The sequence below is a fragment of the Phalacrocorax carbo genome, chromosome 3, assembly GCF_963921805.1.
Source record: "Phalacrocorax carbo chromosome 3, bPhaCar2.1, whole genome shotgun sequence".
Classification (NCBI taxonomy): domain Eukaryota; kingdom Metazoa; phylum Chordata; class Aves; order Suliformes; family Phalacrocoracidae; genus Phalacrocorax; species Phalacrocorax carbo.
The window spans coordinates 64,129,452-64,155,265 of record NC_087515.1 but is presented as its reverse complement, the minus strand read 5'-3'; the positions used below and the strand labels follow the sequence as shown (position 1 = coordinate 64,155,265).

The 25,814-nt window shown below is 46.2% G+C and overlaps 1 protein-coding gene across 1 annotated transcript; it reads right to left on the bottom strand.

Annotated features, from left to right (window-relative positions):
* Nucleotides 1–16,329: 16,329 nt before the first annotated feature.
* Nucleotides 16,330–19,460, bottom strand: CITED2 (Cbp/p300 interacting transactivator with Glu/Asp rich carboxy-terminal domain 2). The gene is made up of 2 exons (XM_064447152.1): nucleotides 19,034–19,460; nucleotides 16,330–18,398 (listed from the first exon to the last, which is right to left on the bottom strand). The coding sequence occupies exon 2, from the start codon at nucleotides 18,389–18,391 to the stop codon at nucleotides 17,657–17,659; it is 735 nt and encodes a 244-aa protein (XP_064303222.1). The 5' UTR covers nucleotides 18,392–18,398; nucleotides 19,034–19,460; the 3' UTR covers nucleotides 16,330–17,656.
* Nucleotides 19,461–25,814: the final 6,354 nt, after the last annotated feature.

The window sequence follows — 25,814 nt, the reverse complement described above, 5'->3', positions numbered from 1 at the left end:
TCTGTCTGTTCCAGAAAGACTTGGATGGCTTTCCATAATGTGAACTCCCAGCTGTGACTGCCCTTCGCAACCTGGGATTTGGGCAGGATTTGTTGAAAACCAGACTCATTCTTAATCATAGACTCGCTGGCTGGAAGGGGCCACAGGAGGTCTTTAGTTCATCCTCTTGCTCAAAGCAAGCTCACCTGTGATCTCAGACCAGGTCTATCAGGGCTTTATATTAGCCTTAAAATCCTCCAAGGATGGAGACTGCATGACCTCCCTGGGAAGCCTGTTCTTCTGCCTGACTGTCCTCACTGTAAAAAAGTTCCTCCTTACACTTAGCCTGAACCTCCCTTGTTTCAGCTTGTGCCCATTGCCTCTTGTCCTCCCACCTTACGTCCCTATGAAAAGCCTGTCTCTGTCTTCTTGATAATCTCCTCATAGGCACTGGGGGCCTGCAGTTAGGGGCCCCCAAAGCTGTCTCTTGTCCAGGCTGAACATCCCACTTCCTCCAACTTCTCTTCATGGGACAAGTGTTCCAGCCCCAGCCACCGCAGTTCCCCTCCAGTGAATTGACCAGCTTCTCCCATGGGGCAGCAATGGTAAAGGAGATGGCTGTTGTAGCTGTTCCCCTGACCCCAGTAGCTCTCAAACAAATGTTCTTGTTGCTGTCAAGGTAACCTGCCTGACCTACTTTCTGCATGTTACTGTGTGGGCTCACATTGGCCCAAAGTTGTTTATACAAACAAGCAGAGCACTCCCCGGGAAGCTCAGCTGCATGTTGTTTATCCAGCAACCAGCATCTCCCACTGCTGTGACCCACAAACCACTCAGGCAGCATCCTGAGATGCCAGATGGCCTAAGGACCATCTGCTGCCCACTCCCTAGAGAGAGATGTAGGTCAGTTTAATGCACAAATATGCAAACAACTGAGATGCAATAAGCTGGTACTGGAAGTGGCAGCCAGTGCTATGAGAAGAGAAAAAGTGAAAAATAATAAGGCTCAGAACAACAACAGGAGAAAAAACCACATGTATACTACAATCATTTGGAGTAAGCCTTCAAACAAAACCGTTGTTGCATGGGACTAGAGGATCAGAAATGTTTTGCATCTGATTTATGAGGGATGTAAGAGGAAAAAGTACCAGGCAGCTCAGTATCAAGAAGTACTGGCTTAGAAATAGTCCATATGTTAGTAGCATGCCAGACTTTCACTGGAGAGGAATCATAGAATCATAGACTAAAGGTCCTGCTATATTTTTGGAGGTAGTGTCTGTGGGGTGGAAAGAACATACTTGGGCTGGTTTCTCATTAGTCTTATTAGTATACTTGGAAAAGTCATCTCATATTATCTGGGAATATGTGGGCATCATGGCTTAAGGAAAAAATCAGTTCTTCAAATCTTCTTCAGACACTGGTGTTGGCTCGGTAGCACTCCTACGGAAGTCAAAGATTTAAGGATCATAAAAGGGAGCTTGCAAGGTCGGGCGCTTCTGCTGCAAATCTTTTGGAGGAGGTTGGGAACCATCTGGATGTGTTTTGAGAGAAGATAAAGCTCTGAGGTTGTTTGTGACAAGGCACTGTGAATGAGCAGAATACCAGTGAAGATAAGAGTGTGTGTGCAGGTTCCTTGGGCTCCTTCTGTTTTGACTGGAGAATTCTCCTGTTCTAGTAATTTTTCTTTTGAAATAAAATCAGCTCCAGGGTTTCTGAGATCAAAATGCGTAACTGGGCTACCAACAGCTGCATTGCAGAAAGTTACTCCAGCATATCCTCACTCCTTGGCAAACACAAGGCAAGACACGTTCAGCTTCACCCTCTTCTGCTGGGGTCAAAGCTATTACGTGTTAGCTCATTTTTGCAACAGCCTGACAGCATGCGCACAGACCCTTATCGCAGTTCAAATGACACATGAGGATTCACTGGGCAGTAGGAATTTGGTGGAGTCCTTGAGACACCAGAGCACGCTGATAAGAAGAAATTAGTTGGGGTCATCATTATAAAAGTTAGCTACAAGAAATCCAAAGCTACATGTTCTGAATTGTTCCTAAACATGCAAGTAAAGAAAACAGTCACTGGTATAGTCAGGGAATGGGAAGGGGCAGATAAAAATCAGTGTTCCTGAGTATGTGGGGAGTATGTCTGTACAGCCCCAGAAGATTAAAAGGCATTTTCTGGATTTTGGCCCATGAACTGAGACAACCACCTGAAGAATGGAAAGGGAAACTCAGACTGAGAAATTTAGAGGAGTGCATTGAAACTGTCACGCAGTCGATTTACATGCTGAGGACTGACCAGCTGGCATTCTGACTGCACACTGCCATGGTTGCATCTGGTAAGCTGAAGAGAGAGCTGTCTGAAAACCCTCTCTGTGAAACCTGCACTGCTTCTGGGGTTTCTGCTTTTGCAACGCTTTGGGCGTTTCATGTCCCTGTTTAGGGGAAGAGAATGAAAAGCTAATCCACAAGAAAGGACAAATGTACCTCCCCCATATTAAAGCCAGACCCCTCCTTGAGATTCGCTGTAACAAGGCTGAATTTCTTTTTTCATTGTGTTCAGTTGTGAGCTGGATTACCTATCCATAACCCTACCCCCTCTTTGGTGCACAGTGGCATTTCCACCGATGTAATTGGTGAAGTTACACAAAAATTGCTTGTCTTGCAGCCTGTTTCTGGATTAAAGATAATCATCAACAACATAAACCTACTGAAGAAACAGGCTTCCCAGGGGAAAATGTATCTAATAAGTGAATTTCTACCTGTATTTATATTTTTTTCTATATGATATTCAATGCATTCAGCCTTATCAAATGGAAGGACGAGTTCATCATTAAGTCAATTCTATTGAAGTTTTTGGGTTTTCTTCCTATCTTTTTTTGGCATAACTTCCTTTCCCCAGGTCATTTTCCTCAACTGCAACATTCAGGTCTCACCTGCTGATGGTCTCCCCCTCCCTCTGGTGCTAATATCATTGGCATTGAAACAGTTACTTTTGGGGGTTTTATGTATACTTTTTGTGTGCCATGAGAAGGTTTAGGTGAAAGACTGACAGTTCAAGTTTAGAGTCTCCCTTTCAAATGCTCAAGAGCTTTACAAAATTCAGACTGTCTGAAGGCAATACTCTGTTGGATAAAACCACTTTAAAAAGTTTTGAGGGTTTCTTTTTCACCACGAGCAATGGCAAGCCTCTATTCTTCTTCCACCTAAACGAAAGCTTGATTTGTACAGAAGCCTTAATATCCCCTGGAAGCCATCCAGACTGATTTGGCCTGCAGGCCAGTCTGTTGACAGAAAGTGAAGAGGCTGGGAGGGTCTCATGCCTTCTACACTGGCCAGAAAAGGGCCACATGCTCCCCTCTGCAAACTCTAGCTGCTCTGCTCCACGAGCTCCTGTTTGCCAGCAGCACAAGAAAATCTGGAGACAATAATTTCTGGTCACAGGGGGATGCAGACTGCAGTGGACTGCCATGGCCTGCCACTTGAATGACAGGTCTATATCAGTGAGAGCATAATTTTTGGATTCTAGCAAGGAAACCCTGCTAAGAACCTGGAGGAGTTGTTCACAACTTTCCTGCTGAACAACTTTTGGTTTATTTTTGGAAAGATACAAGTCTTTCAGATTATATTGTACTTGGGCAGAACCAATTCCTGCAATACCACTACTTCAGTTAATTATATTGGAAATAAAATGGATCCATTCTGTTGAAACCCTTACGATAATATATTTATGCCATTACATAATTATATAATATACTTATAACGTGATAATATATAGTAACAAGCAGGTATGTAAGATACATAATGAAAGCATAGCATGTGTGAAGAAGGATTTAGAGATGCCTACAACATACAATGCAAAATTAGAATTTAGGAAGAGCCCTCATAAAGGTCTCGAGACACAGAAGATTGGTGATGTGTGAGCAGTGGTCTAGAAGTCAGAAGCTTGCTGAGTCTGGCAGTGTTTCCCTGCTTTGGGCAGCTCTGCAGCTGAACCAGTGTTGGGAGAGTCCTATGAGGTCCCAATTCAAAGTCTGTCAAGACCAATCTCCATTGGGTTTAATTTACTTCTATAGAAATGTTGTAAACATCTGGACCAATCAGACATTTTGCATGGTGACCTCTTGGGAATCATTTCTCTTTTGCTTAGTCCTGTGCTAACAAAAAAACAAGGGGGAAAAAAAATCCCCATATTTGCATTTATTTGCATACACAAAGCAGGTGTTCCACACTGCATCAATTTTCTACAGATTTCCGAGTCCCAAATCGATCTCTAAAGGGTTGGGAGGTTATGATTTGCCTTCTAATAAGATTTTATGGCCTGAAGGGTTTGTCATATACCTATGGCTTGCCAGTTTTTTTTCTTCTACAGCTCAAAGATCCTGGCTACCAGGCAGGATCCAATGGCAGTTAATAATGCAGCCAAATGAGCTGACACAGAAAATCCCAATAGGCAACAGACTTAACTATTTTAAGCAAATAATTTAATTCTTAATCTACATCAGTAAGAATATAATTTCTGAAATTTAGCACGGAAACCACTCTAAGAACCTGGATAAATTCCCCACGGTTTGCTACTGAACAGTTTTTGATTTATTCTTGGAAAGATTCAAGTCTTTTGAAACCTTAAGAGCAAGCAAAATCAATTATCAGGGTTTCAATTTTCTCCAGGCAATTTCCACCGCTTCAGCTTGCCCAGGAGATAGGCTCTCCATAAATACATTATGCTATGTGCTATTTGAAGAATTTGGCAAAGTGGAGGATAGCTTCACTTGAAAAATCACACATAAGGTAAAGGAATCCCTCAGGTGAGGCAGGCAGTCACACTTGAATGCACCTCTGCAGTTTGGAGACAACTCTTCTCCAATATATATGGGTAATTTATTGGGAAGGAAAAGAACAGTATTAGTTGTTTCCAGTTATTCTGGTACTGCAGTGAAGTTACTGCTGATTTACACCATTATAAGCAAACACAAAACTTCAAAAAGGTACTGAGACCTAAAACTGTCTAATTTTAATCTTATTTATTTTTATAATTGTGCCCCTTTAGCTAGAAATGATCTTCTATCAACAGACTGTGGGAACAGAGTTGGGCCAAGTCAACTGTCAACCCTGGACATTTTGTGAACCTGCCAGGGGAAATCTCGGGGCCCAATTCAGACGTAATCATGCTGTAAATCACATATCGGGCATAATTTGGAAGTCTTTCAAATGCCAGAATTACCTTGGTCAAGGGTGACTTGTAGAGAAGAAATAATCTATTCCAGTAAGATAATGTAAACTGACTTGCTCCTAGGTAGCTTTTTGTTTTTCCTTCCTTTTTCTAGCCCCTTCCATTTGCTAGTAACATTCACTTGCATCAGTTTCTTTTTTTTTTTTTTCAGATTGCTGCTAAAGCTGGCTTGTAAAAATTAGAGATGGAAAAGACTTATTAAAGGCTCAGTCCTGCAGCTGCTCCATGTGTGGAACTGCCATTGATTTCCCAAGCAGCACCTGCTGGTGAGCAGCACAGAGAATAAAGCAAATTAGAAATTGAAGGCTAGCTCTCTCAGCTGTACGGGCTGTACGTGGGCGGTAAAGCATCTCGTAATTGGAGGCAAACATCTTTCTCTGGAAAGGACAAGGTCCAAATTCTGCTGACAGTCATAAAAGGGGGTGGGGGGAGTTGGGCTGAACAACACTGAGGTTATGACTAACCTGCCTAAGACCACGGCGGGGGGGGGGGGGGGGGAAAGAATAGGGACTGACACAATGGGAATGACACAGATGGAGATAACACTTAAACAACACTTGGAAATGAGGGGGACATTTGTGGTGAAAGATAAAGATGTGTAGAAAGAAGGGGGAAAATAACAGAGACATTGATGGTGAAATAAGTCCTAATGAGAATCTTTTCCTTTGGGTGACAGGGTGGCTGATGAACTGTTAGTTCAGAAAGAACCACACGGTGATCTGCAGAGCTGGCAGCACTACTGTCTGATGCCTAAAACTGCTGCTGATGTAAACACCAATGACCTATTTTAAGACATGCGTGGAAAGAGAATCACTACATGGAAAACACAAAAGGCTGCAAAAGATATATTGGCATTAACAGATCAAAACTGTGAAATGGTGTTAATTGGATTTTTTTACAAGGGTTTTCTGGCTGTACAGGTAGAACCACCTCATTAAACATAACATGTTTGGGGGACCAAATGAGTAAGGAAGAAAATAGAACCCAAGAGATGAAAGGATGAATAAATAAAAGATCAGGTGAGAGTGAGTTTCATATTTTATTGAGCTTAAAGACAAATACAAGAGGTGGCACCAATGTCACCTATTTGTTAGAATATAGTAAATCTTCATTTTGTGTACATAAAAAGCCTGTGCAAGTCATATTTATTGTGAAAGGCAAATTGGTCTCTAATTTAGATCCTTCACTTGAATAGGAGTATACAGACAGATATATGCATAATATTTAGTCTCAGGTATCTTCAGAGGTACCTCCAAAACTCTACTACTACCATGAATTTAAAAAGTTTTTTCTTCCAATAGTACTCTAAAAGAGGGGATAGGTTAGATCGCAGTGCTTCTCAATAACCTCAGAGGTTATGTAATTCGGAGAGTGTCAAACCAGTTGGAATGTGAGGAATTGCTGAACTAGGGAAAACCCAACTATTTAGCACCTCCTTGGAATCAGGGAGAACAATTCTAGTTCATCTGCACACTCTGAAATCATCATCATCCAACCTGTAATATTGACTCTGTTCCTATAGCTCTGCAAGATACATCACTAGTTAGTTTACCTTATTAATTTTTTTTTCCTTTGGCTCTTAGTTCTGTTTTCTGAACCCAAAATGTATTTTACTACAGATCACAGTTATCTGTGGTTATAATATTAAAATAAAATTTTAGAATTAAAGATGTAAGAACAAACTCCCGTGGCAGTGATTTCCAGTTGTGTAGCAGCTTGCATGCAAGGATCTAATACAACCTTTTAAGCAAGTTCAACATCAAGCAGCAGTGAACTGCAAAAAGCACATTGTACTCATTATTTGAAAGGGTAAACTGAGACATGAAGTGTTACATTGTAATACACAATAAATAATGACTTGCCCAAGGGCCTGCAGACAGGAACAAGATGTGCTCAGCTTCTACTTTAATTGTGGCATGCTTGCTTTATGCAGGAGGACGAGAGTTGCCTGCTCTGAGTGAAGGGAAGGTCCACCTCATAACAATGTTCTGTGTCTTTATGTGCCTTGACTTTCTGCACAGGGTTTGCATCAGTTGTGAAATTCATAGAACCTGTCTAGACAGCTTGAATAAAGACAGTCTAAAATAAACACACTACTTTGCACAAAGGAGGGCTAAGTTACGTAAATTATATGACTGTAGGGCCTAAACGTTAGCCAGCATAAAGTAACCTTCTCTGTACAAAGGAACTGTACTTCACATGACCGTGGAAAATTGAAATTCTCATTTTCATTAAATTCATAAGACACCTGTGAGCTCTCTGAGCCATTTCAGGGGTTGTGACTACGACAACCCACACAGGACAATGTAAATAAAATCCCAGGGCTGTCTTATTGTTATTCTAATGACTAATAAATATTATCTTTCTCAGTTTGTTTTCTGTTTTCTCATCATCTGCTCTCCCACCTGCCTTCTTTGTCTTGTAACATAGCCAGTGGGTAAGTCCTCCAGAGCCACCCTTCTGCTGCATGCTTGTACTCTCCTGGCACAGCAGGCCCCTGCTGTCTGGTTGCACCTCCAGGCTCTTCAGTGTTAGCTTCTGTGCCATAATCTTTTCTCACTAGGTGGTCATCTAGCAGAGCAGGCAGGAAGGATAGTCATTATTCATAAGATTGTGGACCGTTGCAGCAATCAGAAAATGGAAAAAATAAACTCTATCTTTAGTCCTGTTCTTTCTCACATATTTACCAGTCACAAAAAGGAGAAGCTACTGGAAGGCACACCAGGCGCTAAGGCCCCCAAAACACTCCTGTGTGCTAGCCAACTGCAAACAAGGAGAAGATCCAGTTCCCTTAAGTCTGGCTTGCTCTGTCTCCTTCCTTTTCTGTCACCAGCTAATATTTGACTAGCTGGCTCCTTATGAGGCTTTTATCAAGTTCAAAGTCCTGTTCTGTCATTCTGTTCCTTCCTATACTGTCAGGTGTCAAGCATACTCACAGGTCATCAATCTTCCAGATAACCTTCATCAAAAAGTGGAAGAAAAGATAAATGCAGCATTTCAGCATGATCACCTGTCTCAAGCAACAAACACTGTGGAATCATGAACACAGTAACTGCTGGCACAAGCAGGTATAAGCTGGCAACTACAGGAAAGTATGAAACCCCCGATAACAATGGATGCTTTCCTGGCAACCTGAATAGGTTGGGATTTTAAATACTATAAATATTTATTTCTTCAGTATTTTAACGGAACAACCAGAAAGACAAAAGCATCTATACCCCTAAGATGTGACATACATGAAAGTGAAATATGCGTACACTTAAGCTTCCTTAAAAAGTAACATGCAATTTCCTCACAATGAAAGAGTCTGGGAAAAGCCACTGACCAAAAGCGGTTTGGAGCTGTTCATTTTTGTAGGGGAGGAAAAAAAAATTAGGAAAATGTTAGTCAATCAGATTTAGCAGAAAACATCTAACTCAGCTCTCCATCTACTTTCCTTTCCTTTTCAGTAGTTAAAGGCCACCGTTAAGGGTGATACAAACCCCCCAAACTAAGAAAGAAGATATTTTCAAGTTATTTTACCTTACGCTGAAGAAAAAAGTAACCAGAAGGTCCCACTAAGTCATTATTAGAATGATTTTAACAGCAATAAAAAACAATAAGCTAATGTCAGAGGAAAATACAGATCAGAAAATACTCTAATCCATTCCTGATCTGAACACTACTTTAAGAATATACTCAAATACATGATTATATATTTGAATTAAGTTAATAAGGACCTCAGACAGGCTTTTGGTTACCATTGTGAACCCTGACTTAATCCAGTCTGAAGTTATCATCATTACATGAGGGGTTGGAGTTACAGAGGATGGTTCACATCTGCACCTATGGCACTGCGCTCATGCAACGCTTCAACTTGGTCGAGCAGGGACTCCAGCAACACCCTTCCAGACTCTCAAGAAGGACTTACAAGACCTGAACCTGGTTTACACCAGTATGGTGTACCCTGGCCAAGCAATGTACAGTCCTCCTAAAATTAATAATGTGTTCAGAGCACTTTTAGGCCCACTGATGCTGGTGGGGTAACTGAGGGAAAACTGAAATAACTGTGTTAGATTTAGAATAGGCAATGCAATTTTGGCATAAAGTACTGCCTGCGCTCCAAAAGGGATCCCAGGCATAGGACTATACTGAATAAGCTGTCAGTCAGGCCTTGATTTTTCAGTTGGACACTGCTGTCCAAGCAGTTACATAGGTCAGAACTAGACCCAGAGTATCACTGATCTAGATTTTGGTGATGATGCTCATCTGGGAAAATCACAGGTGAATAATAATCTTAATTCTTGTTAATCTTCAAAATTAATAAATTGAGATCACTGCCTTTTGAAAGCTAACCATAAAAAAAAAACAAACACCAAAATGGAGAATGGACCTCCTGAACTTGGCTTATAGAATCAGAGAATCATTAAGGTTGGAAAAGACTTCTAGGATCATCAAGTCCAATCATCAGCCCAGCACCACCATGCCCACATGGTTTAGGAACCATGTCCCGAAGTGCCACGTCTACATGTTTTTTGAACACCTCTAGGGATGGCGACTCCACCACCTCTCTGGGCAGCCTGTGCCAATGCCTGACCACTCTTTCAGTACAGAAAGTTTTCCTAAATTAAAGACATTTTTCCTAAAGTAAAGACATTTTTCCTAAAACAGAAACCCATTCTTTATACAGGAGGTTATCTCTTGTTTTGCCTTATCTTCAATCAAAGTTATGAGGATACCACTCAGGCCAAAGCTGTTAAGTGCAGAAATTGCTAGAGAGATCTGAAGGAGAGGCAAGGAAGCAAAGTATTCTCCCTTTCTTCCTTAGGCCAAAACACTAACTAAGAGTTCAGCTTTGGAATTTAGAAGTGCTCTGCTTCACTGGTTTCTGTGGTGCCAACCTCCTCCTTTAAACACAGCCCTTGGTAATAAAGCCTGGGGGAAAAACACACAACCAAACCCAGGTCCTCTACCAGAGGACTTCATTGCTTGTGGTGTACAATGAACCATGTCAAAAAGACTCCTGGACTAGAAGGTCTAAACTAGAGGAACCAGAGTAAAGAGCCCCTGTGCATATTAACCTCATTTTTGTGATGGCGTTGTGGAATTGCTAAGATGTAATTCTTGCATTAGGTAAAGGCTCTAATCCATAAGCATCCATCACTATTCACTCTGACTACCTTTCGTTCATTAAAACGTATACGATAAATCAAATTAAAAGGCTGCTTTTTAAGACTTTAATCAATAAGAAAAGCGGGGCTTCAGCTACACCTAGTGGACAAGCTCTGAGTACTGCAGCCTTTCTGCAGCCACTCCGAGAACGTGGGTTTGTCTCTCATGTTAAATTACTCCTGCTCTGTTTCAAGGAATAAACTGCGAATTGAAACTAGACACCTCCAAGTAAGCATAGGCAATTTAAACAGCTCCTTCCAAAACAAAATAAAATAAAATCTGTGTGATTATCTGTGCACTGCTGTCTTTCCTGTAAAGCGCTTGATTAAAAGGTCGGGCAAAGAGGACCCCGTCTCAAAAGGGGAGAGCTAAGAAAGAGAAGAAGCAGGCCCGGGATGGGACAGCGGGCTGCCCTGCAGCAGGTCCCCATCTGCGAAGCCGGGGACAGGGCAAGACACCCGTCTGAGGCTGCTCCTGTCCTTTCAGGGCAAAGTCACACACGAGGTGACTTGTGACAGGCCAGCTGTCGCCCTCCCCTGCCACCCCAGGGCATGGCTGCTACAAAGCACCGCACCACGCACTGCACGGACGGCTGCGCATCCCAAAACAAACACACACCACCTCGAAACTCTTTCAACGGTTTATTTGCACCCTGACTGAACTGAAGTCAGGGCAAGAGAAAGCACAGGGCCTGCAGTGCTTCCCGGCCACTGAAAAGAAACCCACCAGAAACAGCTGAGATACTGGATTTCAGGGGATTTGAAAGAAGAGAAGGTGGTTTTGAGAAGCGGGACTGAGCACAGGCCATCTGCCGGCTGCAATGGTTTCCAGGATGGTGGCTGACTAGGAATGGGATTGCTCCCTACTCATCTTCCAGGAGAGAGGACACGGATCCCATATCCATCCTTAAGCAGGAGGCAGGAGCAGCCAGCACACAGGACTGCAGGCTTCATTGGCTCCATCCAATGGCAGCTTTCACTTATCTCCACCAGACAAAATTCAGGTTTATTGTAAATAATGGTCTGTGAAGAAGGTTAACATGTCATGTTTTTTCAAATTCTCCACTTCTCCAGTGTACAACGTTGCACCGTGTCAGACGTGACAAGCAAAACCAAACTGTCCCCATCACTCCACAGACAGGCACCTGTTTACAGCTTGTGGGTTAGGCCTGACTGGTTTTCAGACCTATCCCCTAAAACCTTCTCAGTCATGATCATAACTAATATTTTTTTTTTGTCTACTACTTAGAAAGGCTTTACATTCATCTCCATACCCGTATTCATACCTTGCCCTTCATCTCCTTTTCAGATCAACACCAGCCTTAGTGCGGCCTGCTGATAAGCAACGCAGAAGCAACCCAAATATAACTATATAACCCTTATAATCCTATAAGCAATCCAAAATATAAGTATTTAGCTTCTGTACAAAGCAGATGTGTGCAGAGGCTTGGTGTCATTTCCTATCATTGGAAAATCCCAGGAAGCTTTCAAATACATACATTACTTCATATAAAGTTGATGGACGACATATAGCTGTACAAAGTCTGTAGCCAGAGATAATATCAATTATTAGACTAAATAATGTAGCTGGAAGAAAACAGAAAAGATTTTGAGTAAGAAGCCTTTAAATATTTATCCTGGCAGAGAGAAAGAGTGTGAAATCTGTGCTACTTCTGTTTGAATGGCAGCAGATAAGACATTTTATAGACTTTCAGAAACTTCACCCTCTCCTGCACAAGGCACTAGCAGTGCAATTGCTAGGAGGCTCTTGGCCAAAACTGCACATAAGTAGGTGCGCCTTCAGCGTCTTATTGTGACTAATATCTGCTAAATATTTAGTGTCTGAGCTCAAGAAATGCTATGTACTCACTCCAGTAACTTCAGCCCCAGTTTTAGGAGCTTGACAATTCTGAAAGTTTCCTTCATGTTACTTTATTGCTGATAAAATAGGGAAAGTATTGCCAAATGAACACGCCAATAGACAGAGATAACAAAATGGCCTGGTGAAAGAAAGAAGTTGAGAAAAGTGGTCAGCATTTTTTGAAGCCTGATAAGCTGGAAAATCTTTTGCTTATTTTTAATATGAAAAACACACGCCTTTCAAAATCTGTTTCAAGCTTGTGATCAAATTGCCCCTCTGTAATTTTTTAAGGGGGGAAGGGCACAGCAGATGGATAAAATACCTGACCCATCTCTATTAAAAACCTGGTATAGCAAATGTCTTTCTAAAATGAGGCAAAGAGACTAACAGAGAACCTACCATAAGAGGAGCTCATCTGTTCAGTCATTTGATGTATCTTGTTATTGTTACAGTTACTAAGAGTCAGCTTTATCTTGTGCACGAGCACAATAGTGGCACCATATTGAAATGTGTAAATATATTTTCAGAAACTATGTAAAACACCTCCTCTGTGCTGACAAAATGATGCACTTAGAATACATGAAATCCTGAAAAAATGCTGCTGCCTTGGGTTCTAAACTCCTTTGATTCCTCATCTTAGTTTTCTTGCACATGCAGTGTTATCTGACAAATATATTTGCCTATGTAAAAAATACTTTATCTTGTCATTTAAACAGTTCCTGCCACTGTTACTTAGTCCTTGGTTCACACTGCTCTCCCTATGAGTGATGGTACAGAAATAGATCGGGTTAAGGTCGGTGTGTGTAGCCTAGATCTGTAACATCGGCATATCTTATTCTTGCCGGCGGTAGCCCCACAGCGAGTATTTTAGAGGCAATGAAGGCTTCGAATACGATAGCTGTAGGGTCAGGGACAAGAACTGCTTCTGACTTTGTTTCCCTTCTGTCCATGCCCGTGCCCACCCCGGTTTTGCTGAGGTTTCTAATACAAAGGGGTATCAGTCCCTTGGGTACCAGCTCACGTGTTAAACCCTGCCGGGCTGCACGGCCGGGAGGGAGCGGAGGCGGAGGGCAGGAGGAACAGGGTAGGTACAGCACGGCCTCTATAGCAAGATGTTGTCGCAGAAGCTACCCATGCCCTGAAGAGGCATTATGCTGAGGCTCCACAGGCACGTGCCACAGCCTTCCGGCAAACAGCAGTGTTCCACGGGGCTTCGTATCCAACTTCTCTAGAAGACCTGGAGAGTGGAAAACATCTCCTAGGGCAAAAAAATTAGGGGGGTGGAAGGGAAGAAAGTAGAAAAGGAAACAAAGGAAAGTAACTCTGCAAATCCAGATGTTGGAATTTTCCAGTCCCCCTAGCAAGACAAGATAAGCAGGGGATGATCCTCGTTTATATCTATATATATTTATTTTATATATATTTTTTTTTAATAAAACCTGAGACCAACAGGCATGTTTTCACAAGGTTTGTTTGCCTCTTCTCTAAATCCACGCCGAGAAATTTCGCGAGGCCCCGCACCCCTCGGGCCGCCGAGCCGAGCCGAGCCGAGCCGAGCCGAGCCGAGCCGAGCCGAGCCGAGCCGAGCCGAGCCGAGCCGCCGGCAGCGGGCACCGCTGCCCCGACCGGCCCTCGGGGCCGCCTCGGGCTGGGCTGTGGCGGGCACCGGCGCCGCAAGGGCACAGGGCCGGCTCCCCTCGCCTTCCTCTCCCTCCCGCAGGCCTCGCCAGCCCAAGGCCGCGGCGGCCCCGGGTGGGCGGCTGCCGGCCCCGCGGCGGCCCCCCTCGCCCGTCGCGCCCCGCTCCGCCCGGCGGCGCCCGGGTGACGGCGGCGGCGGGGCGCGGCCGCCCGCGAGGGGGCGCCGTGGTGCCGCCGGCCGCCGCGCGCAGGTGTCTGCGGCAGCGGCGGGGCCCCGCCGGTGAGGGGGCCGCTGCCGCCCCGGCGCCCAGCCCTCGGTTCCTTATCCCCGGGGAAAAAGGCAGAGGATTGCGTTAATCGGCACCTAATTTCCCGCCGAGCGTGTCTCGCGTGGCGGGGCGGCTCAGGGCTGATCTCCCTTCCAAATAAAGCCGCGCGTCTATTTGTGGCCGTGGCTTAAGGAGGAGCAGATCTCGTGTACCCTGTTGCGAGTTCTTGAAAAACAGCCAAAGTACAGAGGTCAGGTTTCCTGTGCCGAGAGCAACTTAGCGGGACGCGAGGCGGCAACGTCCTTCGCGAGGATCTGGCGGTAGCTGGAAAACTGGGTCGCTGCGCATTTCTCACTAATCGCTGGGTTCAAATAATAAATTACTTCAGAGTATTTCTAAACAGTGTGGAGGCTAGGGAGGATCTACTTGAAGGCCTGTTACTGCTTCAGCCGTGGGAGCGTTGCCAAGGGGTTCACGTTGGAAGATGAGGGTCAGGCCCCCAATATTGCTTGGTGAATGATATTACAAGTAAGAAAACGTGTAGTGGTGCTACCGGGACGTGACTTTTCATTAGAAATTAAGGAACAAGGTAGCCAATGTGATTGTTCTGCAGATTCCGCCCCCTCCCCCGGGTCTACTTTTAAGAAATCGTAAAACTCCTTGACGATGCCTTGCCCAAAGGCAGTGCTTTCCGCCAGTAGCTGCTGTTGCTTAGAGGCTCTGGGGAGTTTTACAAGGAATCCTACGCAAATAGACCCCACCAGCCTGCCCGTGAAACTGCCTATTCTGGGGAAAGCTTATATGGAAGGATTTAATGTTGACAGACTTAAGTAGCGATGTCTCAACTGTGAAGAATCTGTTGTTTAACCAACTTTATGAAGCAAAAGTGCTTGTCATTAAAGCGAGAGCATTCCCTTTCATTTAGGAGATCGTGGAGGCTTTAAACATCTACGCAGTTTGGTATGCACGTAATTTGATAGGCTGTATTATAAGAAGTTGATTAGAATCAGAAAAATCACCCTCCCAAACTCCAGCAGAAGGCGGCAATGCAATGTGTGCAGCTCAGACAGCCTTAAAATGGGAAGAGGATTTATACAGTGGCAAGTTGGGCAACAGCTCTTAAAACTACAGCTGTATTCTTCTAAACACTCTTTTACATTATTGGTGAGTTGATAAGTTATGATTCACTGCCATTTGATGTTAAATTTAGCGATTACAAACATTAGCGACCACTGGCTGAAACTGGACGGTTGTTTTTTTAAATTCTTGGGTGCTGAGAGTTGTCTAAGAACAGGCTGTTACTGCCTGCAGAGAGCATTTTGTCGTCACTTTTTCCCAGAAGCGTACACTTCCTTCTTTCTAGTTTTGCTAATACTTTAATGCAAGCAATTTTCTTTTTACATTCATAAAACATATTAGCTGCTTCACGTCTGTAAGGCAAAGAAGGCCAAGTATCGCTCTTCTCACCAGCTGGGACAATTTTAGCAACAGTAATCAGTTTAATTTCCCAGCTTGATTCAAAACACTGCTATTTACAGTCCCATTGTGTGGCGATATCCTCCCGTGTTTACGTGCCCAGGTCTAAAATTTAACTACATCCACCATACTGTTTTTCTTCCTAATACGTTCAGGAGATGAGGCTGAAAACGTCAGCAGAAAGCAAGCATGGTGGTATCGCTCCCGTATCAAACTTGGGAAGCGTGGCTAAACAGGATTACATGTATTATTAGGGTCCCGATCCATCAGTCCTCACTGGAGTAGCAACTTGTGCAGGAGCTTTGCCAAGGGCTGAGTGGGGGCGGGAGGCTGCAACAGTTGGCTCTAAAGGAGCAAGGTGTCAACCGCCTTACGAAAACCGGCATTTTTCTCCCGTGTAGACCTGTATGGATTTGTCTCGGTGGCTTTAGTGGGTAGCAGTTGCTGGGAGAAAGGGGTTAGAGATGTCCCAGCGTGTACAGTTTTAGGGATGTACGCCCCTTCTCCTAAGTCACTGGAAATGAAGCACAAACCGGTTCTGGTGTGATGCAGATCTGGGTCGATGCAGCAACCTCCCACATTACCCCTGTGAGGCCGAGAGGGACGGGAGGACACCCACCACCCTCCCCTCCCAAGTGACGAATACTGGCACCTTAAGCGCTCCGTCTTTCTACACAGCTCTTCCAGGTGAGATAACAAATATACAAAAGAACAAAGTCTACTATATAAATGAAAGCAGATTTATAAAATTACAAGTTTAATAGATAAATATAATAAATACTTTATGCATCATAACTCTGGACAACTACATTTAAAGCAAGTATGTTGGCAAGTCACAAAAAAGTTGCGCCTCGGCAACTTTATTTTTCATAAAACCACACTGACAGGCATATTACAATGTTACGTATGAGGCTTTATGCTGTAAGTATGTTCAAATCCCGCTCACCTACCGAGTTCACCATGACATATATATGGGTGTAGTGTACTTTCTATTTTGGAATGTCTTTTTGCACACCAACACGGTTGTACAGATAGATGTTCTACTTACCAGGGACAGTGGGGAAGAGTTTTGAAGAAAAATACTGGTAAATGACTTCTAGAAAAACTAAAGCATTTCTTAACTTTTTATTGACATTGGCAAATTAAAATAGAATAAATTAACAATATTTTCTCAAAAAAATGTTTTGTACAAAAATACTGTCAAAATTTCCTGAAAAGCTTTCAACACAGTAGTATCTTTTCATGTACTGAATAAACTATATTAGCACAGTGTCAAAATGCCGAAGACAGAAACAAAATAATAATTAAAAAAAATAATCTGTGAAATGTTTGCCACTAGTCAACATTCCATCCACACCATATTATTGTCTGTACATATGGGGGAGGGGGAATGGGTAGCAGACTTTTTAAGTAACCGTATTACTTTTCCTGATCTGGAAAGGTTTGGCCCACATCTGTTAAGCTTCCAGTTTAGCGTATTTGAAAGGAAAAAAAAAAAAGGAAAAAAAATATTTTTTTAGTCTGCACTGCAATGCATAGTTAAAAATTAAGCAAGATGGCAGCATTTGTGCAGTAGTATCTGCCCTTCAAAGTTCATGCAACCAACTAATGCAAATTTTTTTCCCTGTTCGCTCAGAATTTGAATGCAGTTCAAGTCATTGGAAATCATGGTTTACAAAATCCACAAGATCAAGCAATTCGCCAAGATTAATATCTAACGGTTCAGCACTGTGGGAATTATTATGGGCACGTTACTGCGAGGAAATTAAGAGAGCGAGGAGGGGAGGGGGGGACGACCAACATAAAAAGGCAGAGTTCGCTAGAAATCGTTACTACGGGAGGGGACGTGAATGTCAAACCTACAAAAAAAAAAAAAAAAAAAAAAGTGGCAGCGATTTAAGAACAAAAGAAAAAAATAGAATTTATACAAGCGCATAGTTGACTCCGCTTTCCAGATTCTCACCTTTTCAAGCCCTGAAAAGTGAGACACCGTGTCTAGGGGAATGTTTTCATTCGCACCGATAGAAAGTCCTTTGTTTGTTTTAAATGAATCAGCAGCTCACCCTGCTGGGCTGCTGTTTGCAAACGAAGTCTGTCATGAAGTCAAACTCGTTCTGTCCCAACCACAGCTCGGGAAGCTCCTTGATGCGATCCAGCCCCATTTCGATGACTAAGGACATGAGGACCTCCTCGTCGATGAAGTCAGTGTCTATGACATTGGGCGGCAGCATTGCCGCGGGGACGTGGGGGACGGCGGGCGGCAAGCCGCTGCCGCCGCCGCCGCCGTGCTTGGGGTTGCAGTCCCTGAAATGCTGCTGGCCGCTGCTGCCGTTCAGCTGGTGGCTGCCGGGGTGCAAGTCCGGCATGTAGTGGCTGTGGGGGTAGGGGTGGTGGCTGAAGTACTGGTTGTTGAGCTTCTGGAGCTGCATGCTGGCGCTCAGCTGCCCTCCCGGGCTGGCGACGGGGGGGGCCATGAACTGGGAGCCGCTGAAGCGGGCGGGGGGCGGCATGCTGCCGGCCGGGTGCCCTCCGCTCACGCCCCCCGGCCCCATGGCGTGCCTCACCCCGCTGCTCGCGTTCATATTCCCAGCTCCGTAATGTATATGGTCGCCCATCAGGGCGCTGAAGGCGTGCTGCTGCTGCGGCGGCGGCTGCTGCTGCTGCTGGTGGTGGTGGTGGGGGGTGGGAAACTGCCCCATGCCCATCCGGTGCGCTGGGTGGTGGTGAAGCCCGCCGGATCCGTCGGCGAATCGCCCGTGGTTCATGGCCATCATGTGGTCTGCCATTGCCCACCTGGAAAGTTAGCGTGTGAATACACGGGCGAAATACAGCCTCGGACACGCAGCCGCCCTCCCCCGGACCGGCTGCATCTGCCCGGCTCCGGGAGAAACGACTTCGCGGGTCCCGCCGTCCGCTCCTCCTCGGGGCGGGGGGGGTGGAGGGAGAGGGAGGAAAACCCCAGAATCTCCGTGCCGTGGAGTAACAAAGGGCAAAATAGAAGGGGAGCCCGCGGTGCGAGAAGCCCGGTCCCCTCCGCTAACCCGGCGAGCACCACAACACGCCTTCCCACCCCGACTCGTGCATACCTATCGCAGCGGAAAGCGTTGCGCACGGCAGCCGCCGCCTCCCCGCACGCTCGGAAGGCGCCCGAGCCCCCCGGCCTCGCCGGGGAAGGCGGCGGATTCCCACGGCACTCTCGCGAACTTGCGGGGAAGGAGCAAAGAATTGGGAAGTCCCACCTAGCCGCTGTCAGCAACTTTTGGAACCGAGTCCGAATTATTTTGGTAAAAAGGCAGTAATGCACGGGTGAGGAGGTAAAGCCGGGCAGCCGAGGAATACCTTTCCTCGCGTGTTCAGGCAGTCCCATTTTTTTCCTGTTGCACACAAAAGGGACACCCGGCACCAGCTACGAGAACCGCCGCACTCACCTCCCGCCTTGCTTTTCTTCTTTTGCTTCAAAGGTGGCGGTGAAATCAGTCAGGAGAAGTCGCCCAGCATAGAGAGGGCTCCCCCCGCTCTCTCCCCGGCGCCCGCGGGAGGGTGCCGAGATCGCTGCCGCAGCCCCGCCGCCGGCTCTCACTCCTCTGCGAGGCTCATCGGCACTTGCCAACAATGAGCTGTGTTTCTTACCCAGCTTTGGCCGCAGCTAATATAGGATTTCAGAAGGGAGGAGCAAAGCCCTTACAGGCAACCAGAAGTAAAACCTGGAGCAAGCGAGGGAAAAAAAAAAAAAAAAAAAAAAAAAAATCCAAAAAAACCCAACACCCAGCGCGCGCGCGCGCGCAGAGGGGCACACGCGCGCAGGGAGACGCGCGGGAAGGGGCCCGGCGGCTCTGGAGGGCACCCGAGCACCCCGCTTCCCCCCGGGTCGGGCGACGCGTGTGTCCGTGGGTGGCTTGCGCCCCGCTCAGTGTGCCTCCCCCCACCCCCCACACACGCCCCTCGAACAAAGCGGGGCTCCGCGGCGTGGCGGCCGGGGGCAGCGCCCCGCGCACCCCGCGCACCCCGCCGCCGCTCACCCGCCCACCGGGCGGCCACGGCGCGGGGCGCCGCCCGCCGCCCACGGCCCCGGCCGGCTCGGCGCTCAGGCGTGGCCGGGCTCTGTCGCGCCCCGTCCGCCCGTGTCGCTGCAGCGCGGCGGCTGCGTGGGGCCGGCCGCTCCGGCCGCGCCGCCCGGGCAGGTGCCCGGCCCCACCGGCTTGGCTCCCCGGGCCCCGCGTGGGCGTCCCCGGGGCCGGCCCCTCTCCCGGAGGCCAGATCCGACATCCACCTTTTTCCACAGGCACGGGCGCCGCGTGCGGGAGGTGCGCGTGGGGGTGCCGGCACACTCCCCCCACCCTTCCACCCCTCGTGTTTGCCCCACAGGCACCCGGACCGTGCGGGGCGAGTGCCCACCCACTCTTGCCCTTGGCCGGTTTGATGGGTTTTATCAGCATTATTTATGATTGTTTTTCTTGGAATGGCAAAGAAAACCAGAACACGCGGAGCACGGGTGGGTAGGAGCTTTGCAAAGGCAGTCGCCCTGGCAGGGCACATCCCCTAGTCCTCCTCCGAGCCCAGCAGCGCCCTGTCTCGCAGCACTGCCAGGGCCGTGCCATGCGTGTCCAAACCCCCACGCGCCCCGAGACCGGTGCTCCTGTCTCTCGCTCCAGATCCAGCAGCTCCTCTCTGAAGGGTGGCCGGGCTGAAGGGCCACCTGCTGAGGGGCCGGGGGCGGCCTGCTGTGAGAGGCGCTGGATGGAGGCCTATTTCCACTAGTGCCTTCGACGGGCTTCCCGCTCCCCTTCTCTGCTTTCCCCCTTTCCGCGGCCCAGTGGGCATGCCGAGGGGGCAGTGACAGGCAGGACACCCTCCCCGGGCAGGAGGAACTGTGTGCTCCTCTTTTGAGGTCAAAGCATCCATCACATAGGCTGAGGTGAGGTTTCTGCTCCTTCACGCACCCCACAAGGTCGCAGGGGTGCAGGAGGTCTTCCTTGGGGAGGCAGAGGTGAGAGCAAACGCGATGCTTCAAGATGCTGTCCATGTGGCAGCTCCCTTGACCCACTTTGGGTGGACCCTTACCTGGCCGCAGTGACCTATTAAGGTGGAAACAAAAGGAGGGTTAGCTCCACCTCGTCTCCTGCTGGGGTGGAGACAGAGCTGGGTTCCTGGGTGCAGCGAGGTGTGGAGGATGAGAGGAGAAGGGTGATTCCCTGCTCCCGTGGCTGGTGTAATCCTTAGCAAAGCCATGCGGGCAGGCGGCAGTGGGTAGGCACACACGAGGTGCTGGAAAAATACCTGGCTGTGACACCCCAGCTGCGAAGGATGGCAGGGATGGAATCAAAGCTCTGGGAAGACAGGAAGCTTTACAAGTGTCAGAGTTACCTTGAGGAAGTGACCTCATCCTGCAACTCCGTTTCCTGTGGCTATTTAAGTAGGGTGCCCACCATGATTTCACATTTTGACCTTCAAATGCATGTGAGTAGGTGGATGCCTGGGAGTTGCCCTTGAACCAGGACCTGCAGCCTGGCAAGGGATGGTCAGAAAATTGACAGTACCTTCCTGGAGATTTTTCCTTCTCATGGTTGTGCAGGTTTTGCAGGGCAAAACAATGAATAATAAGAAGATCCTGTTCCATTTGGCAAGTAGTCAGCTGTGTATCGTGACAAGTGGTTTGTTTAATGTCACATATCCATGGTGATACTGGTATGCCTTTTGCTCTCCACTGCCTTAAGTTTGTGATCCTTTTTAAAGCCAAGCACACATCATATCACCGCCCTGCAAATGCCCTTTCCTATTTTTGGCTTTCAGATGCTGGAAGCTGCCAGCTTGCCGAGTTAGTTATGGAGAATTGGCATGAGACCGCCAGAAGCAATAGTAGGGAAGTCACAGGCTCCATGGCACCTCACTCGTACAAAACAGATCTCCAGGTATTTACAGCCCACACGCAAAGAATTAGGCAGAATGGTGCTTTCTTCATCAGGGGTTGCAATGGCGTCCAGATAAGGCTCAGCAGAGCTGTGCCAGACAAGCCAAGTTTGTCATTGTTTATGGCCATAGCAAAGTGGGAACACAATCAGTTGGTTGCCTTCCAGGAAATGGCTGGAAAACTGGTGACAGGCAGCTAGGGGAATGCAGGACAAAGCATGAGCCCATCACCACTGAGCTAGCAGGAAGCCCCAAATCTCATCTGTTTGCCTCTCCTGATCTAAGCCACAGTTATTTAAAGAAACCGTTTCACTCATGTTCTTCAAAGTCTTCTGCATACCTGAGTTGGTTCTTCAGTCAAACAGCGAGAAAGAAGGGCACTGCCTATCGGGAGAATGCCGGAGATGGCCGGGGACAGGAATGAAAGCAGCAGGGTTCACAGAGTCGCTCCTCAGTGAAGAATCTGAGTGTAGTTGAAAGCAGAATGTGACTGCTGTGCCCATCTAGGAAGAATCACTGAGAAATATCAAACACGACAACAGAAAAGAAAAGGAAAGATGGATCCTCAGTTGGGTGTTAACATTTTGGATCGGAAGGTCGAGCAGGCACTGAGGCTGGGTTGCGGATGTGGCCCCACTCACTCCTTCCAGACTGGAAATTCTGGAGAGTGTGGCGAAAGGAAGGAAAGCAAAAATCAAAAAGGAGAATCCCAGATGGTGTTTTTCCAGGTATTTACTGGAAACGTTCAAGCCGGCTGTATACTTGTAGTTCCAGGGATGTATCACTGGAACAAGATACACAGGGCAATGCATTTCAGAGGAACTTGGATCTCTAAGTCCTTTTTTGCAACTCTGAAAATATAATCCCGAAGTCTCTGAGACTTGTATGTCCCAGATCACTGTGGAGGTGAGTTTGTATATGTTCCCTCCCATGCTAACACAAAGCAGTCAGGAAAACCCAGTTCAGGACATCTGCTAGGGTTATCTGATAGGAAATTTTATATTAGAATGATATCCTGGAAGAAATGCCCTTTCTGTAGAAATGATTAAGCTCTGCTATTGAGAAGAGAAGCCATGTTTTTCTGGCTGCTCTCGCTTCTGACCTCCTTACAGCTTCCTTCAATCCCACCCTTTCCTGGGGCACCTGCACTTGGGAGGCGAGAGGGAACTGCGGTGCAGGAGGTCCCCAGCTCTTTGCTTTACCAGCACTGAGCTGGATGGCTGCTGCTGGTTTCACTGCCCACCTCGAGGAAAAGAAATGAATGTGACAGGTTTGTTCCAGATGGGCACCCAGGAAGCAGAGAAATCTGTTCTGGTGTTCTGGTTTCTCAACATGCCTTCCCCCACCCCCGGAATTCCCTTTGTGGGAAGAACAGTGGGTTTTTTTCCCTATGGGCTGAAAACACACGGGTTTTGGCTAGAAGGGAGTTCCATTTTCTGTCATGCTTTACTGAGAGACCTATTATTCTTATGTGATTGGGGGAAGAGTGGAGACAATATTAGCAGTGGGTCTGAGCATAAGATCCTCTGAGTATCCAGGTGGGAAGGAATTACCTTGGCAAATTCAGCTGTTTGTACAGCACCAAAGTCCAGACTATGGCAGAAAACATAGGATTAACTCAGTTTACTTAGTTCGATACCAGGCACAAGCTTCTTAAAGCCATCACAGCTCCCCTCTGCTGGTCCAGGCATAGGCAGGCATTTCCCAGAGCTGAGCATCTGCCCTGCAATTTCAACAGTCTGCTCTCCTGGGTAAGGCCACCCTTCTGTGAGGTAGTGCACCTGACGTACAGGTAGGCAGCCCAAGTGTGGAGGAGATGACCCACCGGGGATTTCTTTCAGCGGTGGTGTGTGTTACAAGGAGCTACTGGAGTGATGTCAAAGCAAATCTGTACTGCGTTCCTCACAGCTGGCAGGTGTGGGAGCATCGGTGGAAATGTAGAGAGAGACAGAGCGTGGCGGTCTCCGCCAGTCAGCCCAGGACCAGGTTGTACAAAGTAATTGGTCTGTGTGCTGATTGGAAATGGTTACTCTGCTGAGAGTGGGGGTTACCAGTGTACTTGTTAGCAACAAATCTTTATGAAAAGCAAAGAGTTACCCAGAGCAAGGAGCTTCCTGAAGCATTTGAGGGTATGTTAGAGGGTTTCATGTTCTTGCGTCCCTTGCTGGTGTGCCAGGAGCCAAAGATGTACCCATCAAAGTGCTGTTCTAAATTAAGGAACACAGGCTATGCAAATTGTGTTACTCTCTCCCCACCCACCTTTTCCTGTTTGTTTAGATGGCTCAAGATAGTAATATGCTGGTGTATTTTATATCAGTAAGGACAAATGTGGCTTTGCACCCTTCATCTGCATCGCCTTATTCTTGTGAGAGTGTCTTGGGAAGGGTGACAAGCTCCATTGTTTTATCAGTACGCCCTCTCAGTGCAGTGCTTCAAGCCTTATGGTCGCAACCGAGGTTCTTCCTTAAGTGTAATTTCACTGCAAGGTATTTTCTTTGAAAAAGTAAATCTGTAAAAATGGGAATTCTTATTAAGAACATTATTTCTTGAAGAGGCTGAAGAAGATGTTAATATACAAAAATAAACAAACCATAAAGTAAGTCATTACTCTAGTATCACTCTATTTGTATTGTCACATAACCCCGACATGGACCTTTTTGCTGACCTTTACTTTTGGCTGTCAGTGGGAGCAAGAAATAGCAAAGGGAACATGTCCAGGTGCCTTTGAGAAAGTGGCAGTAGCTTCTGTAGTAAACGAAATGACATGAGGTTCGAATCAAGCGCAGAGATGGAAGGCTGTCACCAGCTAGGTGTTCTGTTTGGGGACCCAGCCAAGTAATAAGAATACTGTTTTGGGTCAACAAAGACTTTTTAAAAAACTTCAGGTAGAATGAAATGTTTTATTTAATTAAAGATTTATTAGAAAGCAGAGTACATACTTCTAAGTATGTATTAGACCTGGATGATTACACCCAAAGTGTTCATTGCCTATATTCTGTAATTAATTGAACTGGTAGTTGACAAGTAATTTATTTGAAGTCCACTGAATAATTGAAGGTTATTATTAGAATGAATTGGAATGCTCCAAAAAAGGAAAGATTAATGATTACAAATACAGGCCCCAATCCAGGATACATTTATACACACGATTGACCGTCACATTTTTTAGGCAGATCATTTTACATGGTACCCTACTCTTTCCCATCTGCACACAAATATTCTATTTTAAATCAGTGAGGCTACGCAGGAAGTAAGATACTTCTCAGTATGAGTAAGGGTGACAAAGTCTTGACTTCTCAAACCACCAACTGATCAAATTGACACAACTTAAATCCAACGATGGTCTGTACTTGGGACTAGATTTCCAGGTGGTCGCATCTTTACAGCACAGCAGTCCACTTAAGACACTGATCTGTGTGAGTGTCTGGCCTGGAATTCAATAATGCCCCATCTAAAATGTAATTATATTAGTCCCTTGATTAAGTCCACATTTTCCCTTTGCAGTTCCAATATTTCTGACACAAAGAAAATGTTAGTAGAATTAACATAATAGTTATATAAGAGAAATGTTCTGTTGCTGTAATGAACGTCAATTTAGTTTTGGGCAAGCACATAGTTTGGACATGCTTATGAGACCTGACGGTATCACATGCAGCAGAATTTTTCTAGATCACATGGGAAATACTGACTTCCATGGGACTCTACAAGGGCTCAGTGTACAGCAGACGCGTGTGTGCCGACAGAGTGTTGTAGCATGTAGGAAAGTAGTTCTTCAGTATAATCGCTGTGGTCGCTAAAGCTTCTCCAGCATCCTTGTGACTTTGAATTTTATTCAAATAAATAGGGAACTAGTTTAATCCTCCTCATGGTGATAAAGGGTTACAAGCAGCTGCGGTGTTGGTCACATGTCAGACATTGTCAACAGACAGTTGCAGTTTCAGTTACATTTTCTCCTTTGATTTAATTATGTTTTTTCTCCTAAATTAAATAATTATAATGTGCGTACTGTGTGGTAATGGCAGCAGCATTCATTCCAGGCCTTTACGAATATGCTGTGGTTGAGAATTTGTAAGCACTAAACCATCTCATCTTGTTCAGCATTTTAGGCAACTTCTTTCACATACACCTTCTGCAGTTTGGGTTCCTTTTACAAGTATGAAGGATCTGGAAATCATTCCAGTCTGACCCATCTTTTCAGTGGTTTTTCACTGCTTTTCTGTAGTTGGGAACCTGTAACCCTTTTTACTGCAACCTTCTATGTCGAGGATTTATATTTCAAGTTGGGTCTCATCTCAGTCCAGC